The sequence below is a fragment of the Denticeps clupeoides genome, chromosome 18 (genome assembly GCF_900700375.1).
Source record: "Denticeps clupeoides chromosome 18, fDenClu1.1, whole genome shotgun sequence".
Classification (NCBI taxonomy): Eukaryota; Metazoa; Chordata; class Actinopteri; order Clupeiformes; family Denticipitidae; genus Denticeps; species Denticeps clupeoides.
Window position 1 is genome coordinate 13,895,259 of NC_041724.1, and position 15,144 is coordinate 13,910,402.

General features: G+C 43.8%; 1 protein-coding gene across 1 annotated transcript in view; it reads left to right on the forward strand.

Annotated features, from left to right (window-relative positions):
* Positions 1-14,341: 14,341 nt before the first annotated feature.
* The window catches only part of LOC114767754 (uncharacterized), a 61,512-nt gene continuing 60,709 nt past the window's right edge, over positions 14,342-15,144 (forward strand). Inside the window, exons 1-2 of the mRNA XM_028959448.1 lie at positions 14,342-14,421; positions 14,629-15,029. Of these exons, the coding sequence (XP_028815281.1) occupies positions 14,740-15,029 (290 nt within the window). The 5' untranslated portion in view covers positions 14,342-14,421; positions 14,629-14,739. The remainder of the gene's footprint in view (positions 14,422-14,628; positions 15,030-15,144) is intronic.

Consider the following 15,144-nt stretch of genomic DNA (forward strand, 5'->3'; position numbering starts at 1 on the left):
CCCCAAGTGCTGCATAAAAAAACCCTGCACTCATTTTCCTCATATACAGCTGACATGATTTATACATAAAGAGGAAAAACACTGCATGTCGAGTCCCTCCCCAAGCACAGGCTGGAAAACAGGTTGGATGTCAAAACACCTGCCGGTGTGAGTGCGGAGCCGTAATGTAATTTGACAGGAGCAACGATGCCGAGTGTGTGCAACCCCTCCAGAGGGGATTCATTAATCCGGAGCCGAGTTCTGGGTTCGGATCCACAGCTGTGTTAAAGCTGCTCTTCATTATATAAAGAAATGAGAAGAAACGTTGCCTCCTTCACCTTTCCTAATGAGAGTCGAATTACCCCCGCCGGGTTTTTTACGAACGTGGCAGAAACGATCTCAGAACCGATGAAAAATAAAAATGTCTGAAATCCTCAGCGGCTCCATGGCAACCCTGTGATGTTGCTTTCCCAGAAACCTACTGTCCTCAGGTTAACGTTTCTGGACCCAGTGGGGACACAGTGGGGGAGAGAACACATCCCCGGAGCGGACACCCAACATAAATAGACACTGCGGACCCAGTTCCCTGTCTGTTGGGAAATGACCTCGCTTGGAAACCAGAGGAACTTCGGCACGGTTCTCACGGCGTTGCATGCATCCTCGGAAACTTGTCACACACACAGGCAGTGTGTCTTTCCCATGTCTGCGAAAGTGGCATTTTACATCGCACAGTGAATCCTTCGCAATGAGGCCAGAATGCCAAGAATGCTAGGTCTCTCTTTTTTTTTTGCAGTGGAAAAACAAACATGTCTTGGACACCGAACGGCTATGAAAAAAACTAGTAAAAGGGGAAAAAGCATCACGATCGTGTCTTATACTCGGTAAACCCACCTTATTGCAATTTTAAAAAGGGGCCCTTGCCTCAGAGACTCGATTAAAGATGGTAGGATAAATAATGACTGCCTTGGGGAACTTTCTGGGGGACAATAGCGCTGCCTAAATAAAACCACCAGCCAGCAATGGAGCTACAGAGACCAGCGGAGGACTTGTGTGAACTCTGTGCCTGGAACACATAAAGCATCTCTTACACGCGCAACTGGACTTAACTTGCTTGATTAGGCCTGAAATGCCTCGAGTTAAAAACATCACAGATGAAAGAATGATAGAAAAATGTGGACTGGTCCGAGGAGGGTAATGAGCCATGTTGGGATAATTGGCATACAATTGGCAGATGCCATTCTTCACACATGAATTCAGTGAATAAATGAAAAAGAAAAAAGTGAGGAATGTCGCCCTCTAGCGTTTCCTCTGGCATCTCAACATATCAGAGATTTAAACGTGGCTCATACTAGACACATCAAACTTTAACTTTTTATGACCAGATTGAATTTCATACTTTATTTATTTATTTGTGTGTGTGTGTGTGATCTAGACCATTGCATGTACACTATATGCCAGATTGCACTGATCATGCACAACTTTATTAAAGAAAACAATAGCAATCCTCAAAATATAAGTGACTGGTTGTTAAAGTGTAAGGTAAGAACATACACAACAGGTGCCTTAATCAAAGCCGATTCTCTGTTTCCTTTGAACAAAACTTGTGTCTAAACCCTCTCAGTACGTTTTAATCCTGGCTGAATGTCAATGCACTAAATTCACACTTGATAGGTCTTGTTCAACCAGTTGTTTTAGCTGTACGGTTGGTAAAGGCCATACATTTTTTAAAACCAGCATTCATTCCTTAATTTTCCATAACTGCTTCTAGTCAGGATCACCAGCCCACCAGTATTGGAAATTAGCTTTAAGCACTTCTTATGTATCTGGACAAGGCCCGAGTGATCATTAATGGTCTAGGCTGAAGTCAGTCACTCAAAACATTGGAGTGAAACGTTGGGTTGGTAAAAACTGCATCTTGGTTCATAGGCAGGACGAAAGGTAATGAAGACTTTCATGAAATGTGGGATATTCCTGTATCGCAACACCTGACGCCATTCTGCCTCCACAGGACTGTCCACTGAAGCAAAATAAGGTCAGAGGGCATCCCCATTAGGAAACAAAGCTGTCAATCACTAACTTGACCTCCACAGAGAGGTCGTTAACTATGGTTTCAGTGAACTGCCTTTCCAAAAAGATCAATGGCCCCCAAAAATCTCTTTATCCTTACCAGGCTGTCCATCACCACAGGGACAGAGCAGGGACCCACCCAGGGCAGGGCAGCAGAACACCATGTCTTCTCATCTAGAACTTGTCACTTACTAATGAAGGGTCCTACATCATTCCCTGCAACCATATCCGCCTACTTGGAATCATGGTTGACCCCACCCTCTCCTTTCAACCTCATGTCAATCTAACAATTAAAACAGCTTTCTTTAATCTCCACAACATTTCTCCACCCATCCCTGCCCTTCACAACACTCACTAAACTACAGCATGTCTGCTGCCCGCCTGCAGGCCATGGACCGCAGCTCCTCACTATGAAAAACCTGCCAGGTCCTAAAGCCGGTCAATTACCAGCCAATCAAAAAAAAAAAGAACATTCCTACGCAACAGCCAATCAGAAAATAGCAGTACTAAAACTGGGCAGAACGCAACACAACAACCAATGGAAAGGTATCCGGGAATTCTTTATTCTGCTACTTGAGATTAAATCCTCCAAAAAGGTTGTTGACCCCAACAATAATTCTCCATGCATCACTTACACAAGCAATGAATAAGCGTCCATATCCTAAACCTTTTACAGCTACCACATGCAGCCTGAAAGCAAGCGGTACGAAGTAGAATAGCCTATAGAGCGCATCCAGAAACTATTCACAGCAAATTCGTTTTTTTTCACATTTGGTTATGTTACAGCCTTATTCCAAAATGGATTAAATCCAGTTTTTCCTCACAAACTTGAGGTTTTGGCAAATTTATTAAAAAAAAAAAGAAAAACTTAGAAAACACATGTACATCACATGTATTCACAGCCTTTGCTCAATACTTGGCACACCTATCTTTCGCCAGTTTCACCCATTCCTCTTTGCAGCACCTTGTTGGTGCACAGCCATTTTAAAATCTCTCCAGAGATGTTCAATTGGATTCAAGTGGCTATGCCGCTCAAGGACATTCAGAGTTGTCCTGAAGCCACTCCTTTGATATTTTGAATGTGTGTTTTAGGTCATTGCCCTGCTGAAAGATGAACCGTCAAGAGGGCCATGGACATCCAGGTTGTCTGAGTTTCAGGGCAAAAGCTGTGAATAGTTATGTACCTGTGCTTTCTTTTAATACATTTGCCAAAATAAGGTTTTAATACATTTTGGAATAAGGTTGCAATATAACTAAATGTGGAAAACATGATGTGCTATGAATACTTTCCAGATCCACTGTATATGCTTTTTAGCTGCGTGTTCCATACATTACATTGATCATACTAAACAAGAGCCTTATATAAGCAGTCAGTGTGCTCATTTGTCTGTAAAAACAGCCAATATACAACTGTTTGCTTTAGAAAGAACAAATTTGTTGATGATGGATACTTTGATTTTGGCTTTATTTTCTCTTTTTATTGAATTTTTTGAGTTTGACCATACAATTCAGAATTTGTGGCCAACTGTGCCTAAAAATGTTTGATTGGGTGGTTTGAACATAGGTTGAACATTATACCACCTATATGTTATGTATAATAATGTTTTACTTTTACTACCTTTTACTCAAAGTAAATTTTAATTTTAGTATTTTTTTACTTTTACTCAAGTAGATTTTTAGATGGGTACTTTTACTTTTACTTGAGTTGAATTTAAGAAAAGTAAAGATAATTTTACTTAATTACATTTTTTCAGTACTCTTTCCACCTCTGCCTTTCAGACCTCCTCCACCCTTCCAGCTCCACCCAGAGCCTCAGGTGCACTGATGCAAACCCCCATTCAGGACCAAGATTTGGACCTGGGGCTGAAGGGCTTCCACAGCTGCTTTACCTTCCCTCTGGAATGCCCTCCACACCCTCAAACTGCATCAAACAGTCCATTACTAATCCTGCCACGAGGTGGTAGCATCAGTGGCACAGCCTAGCTGACCCTGTCCTAGAAATCAGGGTTAGCTGCTAATCAATATGGATTTGGACAATGAGAACACATCCCATAGATTTGTATGGAAGCTGCCTTGTAACTGCTCACATGGTGGTCATGTTGTTGTCTATTTCATGTTCAGAGCAGGCTGTCTAAATGATGTAAAGTTCACCAAATGTGATATCGGCATCAGTGAGTTGTTGAGGACTTCGAAAGTCATCATCACCACAAAATAAGGGAGTATGTTTCAGAATAATTTATTTTCCACCCTTGGAGAATATGTGATGTCACGGTAATGTAGTGGATCATGTGTGGATATTCAGCATTTGCTCGCTTTTCCCGGAAGAAATGCAGGTCAGCCTCCTTATCAGATATGGTTTGGCCCATTATGCTATGTGAATATTAATGATAGACAATAAACAGCACATCGACCAGTTTTAATTTAAATTTTACCTGCTTCCATGTTTTCAAAGAATAGCGTTTCTTTATCTGGAAGCCGCTAGTCGTTGCAAACAGTTCATTTAGCCAAGCTGCAGGCCTTTAGGCGTCACTAAATGATGATACGTCATTTAGTGACCAAGATTATAATCTGTAATGACATTTTTATTTAATTAATAAATCTACCCTTTTTTGTATGGTAGTTATCCTTCAATGTATATATTTTTTTTTAAGTTTTAATAAACTTGTCTCACATAAAATATGAATTATTGTTAAAAAAATTTTGAGATCAATGCATTGATCTGTACAATTACAATAATGAACAATATGCAAACAATGTCTTCTTAAGTAACTGATTATGGATATAACTGCAGGTATTTGCATTTTTGGAGATTCAAAGTGCACTTTTCTTCTCTTCCAGAAGAGGGCAGCAAAGATTCAGCTATGAACAGCAGAAAACAATTTTTAGAGCCATGACATGTTGCCATATTAACAATTTCTACTACTTATGAGTTATCCTGATGATTTTTTTTTTTTTCATTCACTCACTTTATCATTGTCATTCACTATCAGGGTCATGGTTGCTGGAGCCCATCCCAGCACATTGGGTGCAGAGTGGGGACTCACCCAGGGCAGAATGCCACCCCACCACAGGATTATTCATTCAATAGGTTAACCACTTTAATAAGGTACTTCATGAACATAAACAAAACATTAATCACAATAATGTAACTCATACGATTAAAACACACAGTTTATTATAGACAAAACAGCCTAACAAAAAACATAGAGAACAATCTGAAGAAAATGAATCTACAATTTTGGAATCTGCTGTCCCACCCGGAAAACCCTCCAGTAACACTAATGCAACACAGCTTTATTGTGGCTTTTATGGCTTTTGTCAGCAAATCTGAATCTAGGATCTTACTCAAAGGACTAAGTTATTATATGCTCTCCCTGTGTTGATGCTGATTTCCTCTGGGTTCTCCAGTTTCCTCCTGCCACCAATTAGGCGACTCTAATTTGTCCATAGGCACGAGTGTGAGAGTGGATGGTGTGAGTGTACCACCCTGAGTGAGTCCTGTGAGTATGAATATAGTGGGAATAATAAGTGTAGGGTGCTAGTAGCCTAGTGGGTAACACGTTCGCCTATGAACCAGAAGACCCAGGTTCAAATCCCACTTACTACCATTGTGTCCCTGAGCAAGACACTTAACCCTGAGTGTCTCCAGGGGGGGACTGTCCCTGTAACTACTGATTGTAAGTTGCTCTGGATAAGGGTGTCTGATAAATAATGTAAATGTAAATGGTTTATTTTGACATTGTGCAAAATCAAATCAAAATGGTCTTTCTTTCTGTACTCTTACATCCTCAATGGCCTGCTTTAAAATCCACCCGCACCACACCGAGCCAGAGATAAAATTCACACAGACAGCGGATGTCAGAAGTCTCAGACCAATGGCTTTATCAGTGCATTGTTTCACCCGTGGGCCCTCTGCCTGTTTCTTTTCCTTTTCACAAACAGCTCTGGCCCCAGCAGAGCGAGAACCTGATGGATTAATTGACTGCTCAGCGGTGACGCTGGCAGCTCGGCGGGACCACAGTGTTCCCGCGATGTAGGCGGGGAGCAGACTTTGTCCTGGGCGTGCACGATGGCTGGATGAGCGCAAAGGGTGGACAGAGGGCGCGGAATGCGATGGGTGGAGGGAGGGAGGAGTGGGGATGAGTGTTTGTTTGAGCTGTATGAGCTGGCACTGGGCAGACGCATGGTGACCCGGCAGGCTGGCACTACTGATGAAACCGCAGATGTCACAGCCCTGCTGACCCACTTTCACACGTGCGCATGTATGTTGTTTTATATCTTTCTAATAACCTGGATTAGTGCAACAAATGACCAAATGACCCTAATCATTTCTGTTTAGAACCTGAACATTTACATATTTTGTGTTCACTGATAAATGTTCACAAAATTAATCCTTTATAATTCCAGAATTACTTCTATTATGAGACAAGAGAGTCGGATTCAGCAGAATTAAAGGATCCAGGAGGCAATTATTTCCAGCCTAAAACTTCTAATGAAATTAGAACCAGCGGCGTTAGTATTAGGGGCATCAATCACTATTAATCCAATAGTATCCATTTTTAGATTCTAAATTTAACATACATTTTTATCGCAAAATATATTATTTTATAGCTGGAAGGGGGCCCACTATTCAAATGGCATGTGAAGGAATGGTTTAGTTAGACGAAAATGAAATATATGGCTTGGGCATTGTATGTTTGTCCTTTTTTTATTGAACCCCCAAACACTGTGGTAACACCTCACTGAGGAGAACAGAATCCAGTTCTCTGAACTGAGAATGAGATGAAAACAAGCAAGAATTCAAATACTGCATTAAGGACAATATGAATTTATCTAAAGAATCATAAAATATGTGTTTTGTATACATTTAAAAGTTAGAAATTTGGAACAATATTTAGGCATCAAACACAGTGTCAATATTTGTCCAGGCTAAATGTCTACTTCAAGCTCCAAGTCAAGATTTTACCAGCACGTGGATGGTAAATCTCTCCGGGAGAGCATCCTGCTGCAGAATGATCATGTGACATGGATCACCTCCACAAATTTCCCTGTTTGGCCCTTGCTGCCTTGGCCAAACAAGCCATCTGCTGATTCCATCTGATAGTCATCTGTTAGAACTGTAACCCTCCATCCTTCAGCTGCTCCTGTTTGGGGCTGCCACAGCGGATCGCCTGGAATGTGACCCCAAACCTGAACAATTTCTGTACAATTTAACTGAAAAACCAAAATAAGACTTCAAGAGCATCCATGGTAGTAGCCTTGTGCAGCATTTTCCAAGCCTTGTCCTGGAGGAAGGTCTGCCAAAGAGTCCTCATTCCAGCCCTAATTAGATATGGTGTTACTTAATAGACTAACAATGATTGGGGCAGATTGTGAAGATATGAGGGTTGGAACAAAAACTTCCTGGGAGATGTTCCTCCAGGACAAGGGCCTAGTGGGTAACACACTCACCTATGAAGCAGAAGACCCAGGTTCAAATCCCACTTACTACCATTGTGTCCCTGAGCAAGACATTTAACTCTGAGCTGCTTGTGGACTTATCCTGTAACTACTGATTATATGTCATAAATGTAAATCCAGGGTCACCTAAAATTATAAAAAAATACATATACAGTCTCTCAAAAGTATGGGTTTTGGCCTGATGAGACACTTCAGTCACTTCTGGCCAAAAACCTCCAGACATTTGATGAATGTTGAAGCAGAATTTACCTTTTCAATAAGACAATGATTTCAAGTGTACATTGGATTCAACAAAATAATGGCTTCAGGAGAAGAAAATTGAAGATGCGGAAGTGTCATTAAATGGAAAAAGCAGGAGGCGCAGGTGCACAACGTCTTGTGTTTATTTGTGAAGTGAAAATGTGTGAAGGCCAACTGAAAACTCACAAAGGTACTTCAATATGGCAGGAAGAAAAGCAAAACTTTGAACTATATAAAGAGTCTGAAAGTCATGGCAACTGGACTTTCTTTTTTTAAGGTAGAGACGTTTCATTATGCATCCACAGAACTTTGTCAATCTGTCCAGATTTGTCCAGATTGACAAAGTTCTGTGGATGCAGATTGAAACATCTCTACCTTAAAGAAAGAAAGTCCACTTGCCATGTCTCCACTTTCAGACAAGTTCACCTGGATGACTGAGAATCTTCACAGACAACTATATAAAGACTGTACTGAGCTCACAGAACAGTGAGGATAGGCCCCAACAGGTCGATTTAGCCAAATGAGACACACTAGGTATAACGTAACACAAGACAGGGTTATGGCGTCACCTGGCGGGCCTATGGCCACATGCCATTACAGGAATGTTCCGGCCAGAGCCCATAAATATGTGTTATGCACATCTTCAAGTGAAAGTGAAGTGTGATAGACTGCAGTGTATCACGTGACACAACAAAATGTGTCCTCTGCAGTGGACACGGGGAGCGGTGTGTGGGGACGGTACTTTGCTCAGGGGGACCTCCGTGGCGCCTTGGCGGGTTGGGATTTGATCCCACAACCTTTTGATTACGAGTCCACTTCCTTACCTGTTTCGCCACCAATGCCCTGAATTAAGAATATCACCATCTTATTTGCATGCAGTATAAACTGCATATGTAATAGTTAATATTTACCCTTTACCTTTGTTAGATCACATTTGCTCAAAGTGATTGTCCATGTTCAGAAACCATGCGATTTGGATGAGCCAGAAAAAAAAATCCTCCAAAAAATGTCCAAAATCCTACACGAGACCTGTGCCAACCTAGAACTACTCTAAGATGCTGGTGTCAGTTGGGGCTCAGAAAGGGTACGCTGTCGACCATTAATTGGCCAGGGAGCTAATAGTTTGGGATTTCTCATTTTTGCCCTTGTCTTTTAATCAATAAATATCCTAATTAAACTTAATGGACATTGTTATTTTATAGAGTATCTGTTTCCAAAATATGGTCATTTTTATGGAGAGTGTTGTCTAAATTCATAAAAGGGGTCTTGTCATGATCCAGTCCGGCATGGGTTACTCCGGGTCCCGAGTCCGGACGGTCAAGGATGCCTGCCCCTGTCTGGTGGTGTTCCAAGATTCCAGGTATGAACTTCCCCCCGACGCGGCCGTCTCGTCCGGATTCCAGCGACGCACCTCCGGTAATCGGCAGTTCCCCGCCAAGATGCCATGTTTTTATCATTTCCGGCTGGCGGCTTCAGACCCAGTCGGTTAACCGAGACGAGGAGAGAGGCGTACTTCCCAGCGGCGCGAGCCGGAGACTGACAGAGTGACCTGGCGCTTGCGGACGCTGGACAGGATGCCGGTCCCCCACGGATGAGCCGTGTTTTGGACTTGGCCTGAAGCCGCCAGTGCAGGACAGCCCTGTGACGTCGTGCATCCTGCTTCCTCGTCATGTCCAGCCATCCTGACATATCTAATAATTTCGGTCTAACTTGGTCCAAATACTTCACAGCTTTTCTTTTTGTTTCTGGTGGCCACAACCTAGAATATCACACACTTACTTCAGGCTCTGAAGTTCTGTAGGTTGGGTGGGTGGGGCATCAGCATTATCCTCATGGATCTTCTTCATGACTTCTATAGAGGCTGGGGTTTTCAAAAGATGTTGGATTTGAGGTCTCCTATAGAGTTTCCCTGCATTCCACTCTGCGCTCAGTGCCATCCAGATGACAAAGGCGGCGTACTCTGAGAAGTCCAGTACATCAAAGAATATCACCAGTGGCCATCGCAGGGTCCTTTTGCAGCTGTAGGTAGTCACCAGCTTGTCCATGTTATCCACATCGCCTTTTGTGCCATTATAATACATGATTATCTCTGGCTTTTGATGCTCCTGGCAACAGATTCTCCCGTCCCTGTGCACTCATTAGTACCACATTCTTGCCTTTTTTTTGACACGTAGGAGTCCAGGGATGTGTCAGTCATGTACACAGACTTGGAAGACCGGACAGGCCTGTTCTTTGTATTCAGCAGTTTGGGTGGGAGCTCAGACTTGTTTTTCTGTATCGTTCCCACCATGGTCAGCTTCATGTTGAGGCGCTCATGGTGCTGAGGCTCATCTTCATTTTGGAACTAGCTGGAGTCTGACTCAAAGTTGTCTCAAACCTCTTCTACATTATCATCAAAGCTTCCAAAATCATTTGCCTGGCCGTCGCAGCAGAGAATATTTTGAACTCACCCAACAGGACACACCCAAGAACGGTGCTGATAGCGTGCCATTTACATTTACAGCATTTATCAGACGCCCTTATCCAGAGCGTCTTACAATCAGTAGTTACAGGGAGAGTCCCCCCCTGGAGCAACTTAGGGTTAAGTGTCTTGCTCAGGGACACAATGGTAATAAGTGGGATTTGAAGACCTGGGTCTTTTGGTTCATCGGCGAGTGTGTTACTACCCCCCCGGGTGCCACGCCCCCTTGATTCCCCACACCAGAGCTCCGGGTTCCGGAGCCTTGTCCTGGAGGAAGGTCTGCCAAAGAGTCCTCATTCCAGCCCTAATTAGATATGGTGTTACCATATGAGCCTGACAGACGTCTCGAATTGGTCAGAGTCGGTGCGACTCCAGGGTTTTGCGTTAAGGTTGTCACGTTCCGGGTCAGAGAGGTGTCACTCTGGAGTTCTGTTTTTCAGTTTTAATATTATTATTATTTTTTTTAGGTTTGGTGGAAGGGATTGGAAGGTGTGATCCCCGTGAGAGAATGAACCTTCCCTTTCCCCGTTTCCGATTCCCCATTGTCCCAAGCTGGTGTGTGTGAATTTGGCTCTTCAGAACATAAAAGTTGAGGCATTTATCCGCACCTGGGTCCTCCTCCTCCTTTCTGTGCCAGAAAAAGTTGTGATAGAGAACCACACTGGCAAAGCTGTATTTATTGTGTCTCGTCTCCAACTTGCAGCTAAGATGGAGTATGAGAAATCCTCCATTACATTTCACTCTGCTCGCATCTCCCGTTGCTTCAAAAACAGCATGTCAACGTTCTGTTTTTAGGCCGAAAATAACAGGCTCTGTGTTCTACTGTGTCCACTCAGTCGAAGCACAATCCACAGCTCTTGACAATCAGGATGAAAGAATGCAGCGTTTTTACCTTTCCATTGTTTCACAGCTCCGGGTGTTTGAGAGGTATGCGCGGTCCCACTGATCTCTGACATTAGTGTTTGCATTAGTCTGGCACGACAAGCTATGCAGGTTATGGACAAGAACTATTTATAAAACCTAATATGAGAACACAATTTTAGAAACGTCGCACTGGCCACAGGAATTGCGCTGCGTGCAGCGTCCTAAAAGCCCAGTGTTTACAGACAACAGAGGTGGAGCCATACCGGAGATGGAATGGTCTGTAACACAATATATCTGGTGGATACTTGCACATGAGACCTATGAGGAGTGTGGGTGCCATTTCAGTTCAATCCACTAATCCAGTTTTTAGCATAAATCACATAAGAAGGTAAGTGTTTGAATACGATGGAAGCATCACCATTAATGTTGCATAAGATCTGTGGGGTCAAAGGTTGTAGCCTCTATTGGCTCACTGACACCTGTGTTATGTAACTCAACCAGACCAGTCAAACTCCACTGGTAAAGGGGTCTGGTTGAGTGGTTTGGGATTTAATGAATGAAATAGTGAACAGTTGACAAGCCCTCCTTCCTGAAGGAATTCACCTCAGAATAACTGGTTTCCGTTATGGGAAAGTAGGCAAACTGCCCGCTGATCTCCAAACCCTCTGCAGCACCCACCAAGAACTGAATCCATCATCATGGATGCCAGACACCTCCACCCACAGCACCTGCTTGTGGGACAGGTTATTTCTACTCTCTTGTCAGGGGCCCAAACTGCCAGTAAGTTACATTTGTCACCATACAAAAGACTTAACATTATTGCTATTGTGATATCATGATTACTTTTGTAATTTTTTTAGGTCATGAGCTACTTTGACTGCAAATTAGTCATTTTAATGTTCTTCTAGTACTTCAAGGGTGAGCCTGTGTTTTGTATCCTCTTAAGATTCTACCCCTATTTATTGTCATGAGTCCGGATTGTCTTGTCATGAAGGTCAATGGTCCACCTGCACCAAGTCCACATCAGCGAGGACAGGATCTGCAATCTAAGATGATAGCTGAAAAAATGTGGAAAAAAATATTCAATATTTAAAAACTGAATGTTTTCAGTGACTGAAATTGACCAGTTTAAGTTTACATTGCAAATGATTAACTTACCAATTCTCCTTCAAATGACATACTCAGTGGTGGCCTAACAGTGAAGTGGTAGCCTAGCGGTTAAGGAAACAGCCCTGTACTCAGAAGGTTGCCGGTTCGAATCCCTAGCAAATCACCTGCTCACCAAGGGTGATGGCTTAAAAGCAGAAGACACTTTTCATTGTGTGCTCTGTGCTGTCTAACAGTCACTTCACTTTCACTCTTGAAAGCGGTCACAATATTTTTATGACAATACAGTCTAAAACTGTGGTCCTACCCCTATGCCTTTTCTCAGACCAGGGCATGGGAAAAAAAACTGTCACACACTCACCAACAGAGGTCAGCATTCTATTGATTTATCACCATCGTTTCAGAACTGGTGGCTTGTGCAAATCGGCCTGATGTGGTGTGACAGCATTACACACTCGATAAAACCATCACAATTCAGCGATCATCAGCAAAAGCAGTCCTACCACAATGACCCATAGCCTTCCATTGTCCAGACAGGCACTGTTATGTTGGATTCTCTTTTAGCGTTGGATTAAAATGGAAATGGGGTTTTGAATGTGTGTGGTTCCAACTGGATACACAAAATTAAAACCACAATTGCTGTTCATATAACCAAATTATGAACAAAATTGCATTTGCGCCTCAATGTGTTGACGAAAAGCCCCGTCAAACCTGACCACAGAATCCATCAAAGAGGCCCCAAATAGTCATTTACAGTTTGAGGAGCTGGTGGCAGGTGGCCTGCGGCAGTGACCAGTGAATCCAGGCTCCTCTTATGGGCTTCTGCATGCACAATGCTAACAAAACCACAGCATTTCTCATCTTCGACCAGAAGCAAACAGAGCAGAAGAGAGAGCGCAGCACTGTTATGTAACCAGTGCACCGTGCATTCCCAGTAAGAGTGAGCCGCTACTGAACAATGCACACACTCGTTGCTTAACACGTGGCATAAAGTTAAAGCTGACAAATTGCACATTAATATTTCAAGAAAGGTAACATTTTTTCCCCCCATAATTCTCCACTCTACAAAACTGTACAAAAAAACTACGCACACATCTTGCATAACATGCTGAAAGTACATGTCACCTTTGACTTTATGCCTCTAGGTGATCAGTTCATCTTTTGCTCACTTAACTCTTCATGGTGTCAGGCTTTGAAAACAAGGGAGCCCAGAAGTACACATGCCACTGTAAAATTCCACCTACATCAAGCCACATACCAGCAATACACACGTATGTGTTCTCCTATCATTGGGAAAACCTTACATTATGAATACACTTTCCATTCAGATCTATTTATTACTGTAGTGAAAAATCATCATCATAAGGATCATTTTCATAAAAATGCTCAACATGTGATATTTTTCAGGACTGCTGACTGGGGCAGTGGTGGCCTAGCGGTTAAGGAAGCGGCCCCGTAATCAGAAGGTTGCCGGTTCGAATCCCGATCTGCCAAGGTGCCAGTGAGGTGCCACTGAGCAAAGCACCGTCCCCACACACTGCTCCCCGGGTGCCTGTCATGGCTGCCCACTGCTCACTAAGGGTGATGGTTAAATGCAGAGGACACATCTCACCGTGTGCACTGTGCTGCTGTGCTGCTGTGTATCACTTCACTTTATCACTTGTAATGCACTTCTTCTAAAATATGAATAATGTTGCTTTATTTGATCATGCATAAGAGATTTCAATTCCATAATTGGTGTGCAAAACGTATAATAAAAGAAGAAAAGAAAAGTCTGTTAATTGTCATGAATTGAAATTGTACAAAAATTCTCAGATTTTACTAAAATTACATATTTATTTACAATTTTCATTTTGACCTTTGCTTATCACCGTAACATCACAAGTACAAGGGATCACCCACAATGAGCAAATTCCACTGGCTTCTCGATTTAACAAACTGCCAGTCAGGTTCAGCCTCGTGTGAGGTTTGTGATCGCCGTCTCTCTCTTTCTCTCTCTCTCTCCCTCTGGAGGCCGAGAGACAGAGCTTGAGAAAGAGACACAAAGAGAGAGAGAGGAAGCGAGTCGGGCCGCTGCCCAATCCCGTGCCTTTCCCCGCCCCCTTCGGCCTCCTCCCTGACAGCGCACGCCTCTCACACACGTTAAAGAGAGGGAAAAAAGCGCAGTGAGGACGAGAGAAAAGAGAGAGAGACCGAGCAAGACCAAGCGAGACAGAGGGAGAGAAAGTGAGAAAGTTTCAGAGGTACGTGGAAAAGCCGGAGGAAGGGTGTGTGTGTGTGTGTGTGTGATAAGTTGAATGAGTGCATGTGTGTGTGTGTGGTTGAGAGAATAGGTCACTCAGCGTAGCGAGAAACGCCAGAGCCTGACAGCTCCCGGGACTCTTCATCCAGGGCCGAGCCTCTCCCGCTCCTCCGCCAGAGCCTGACAGCTCCCGGGACTCTTCATCCAGGGCCGAGCCTCTCCCGCTCCTCCGCCAGAGCCTGACAGCTCCCGGGACTCTTCATCCAGGGCCGAGCCTCTCCCGCATCCCAATACCGGCCGGGTACCTGCCAGCCCTGCCATGACGGACGAGGACTGCCGCTCCCCCATCGGCCTGGACTGCTGCAGCTGCTGCATGGACCTGGCCAGCGGCTACCTGCCCGACAGCCTCAGCCCCACCGCCAGCAGCCCCTTCCGGCAGCTCCGCGAGCAGCTCCTCTTCCAGAACCTCAACACCGACAAGCTGAACAACATCATGCGGCAGGACTCGCTGGAGTCGGTGGTCCGGGACCCCTGCTTCCTCCTCAACGAGGGCATCTGCAACAGCAACATCGACCAGACCCTGCTGTCCATCCTGCTCTTCTTCCACAGGTGAGCCACGCCCCATTTAACATTTATTAACATTTATTACTGTTATTGAAGTTATGGAAGCCGGCAGCAAAAGGTCACCGGAGGCTCAAACGATTAATGGTGGAAGCTATGCTCA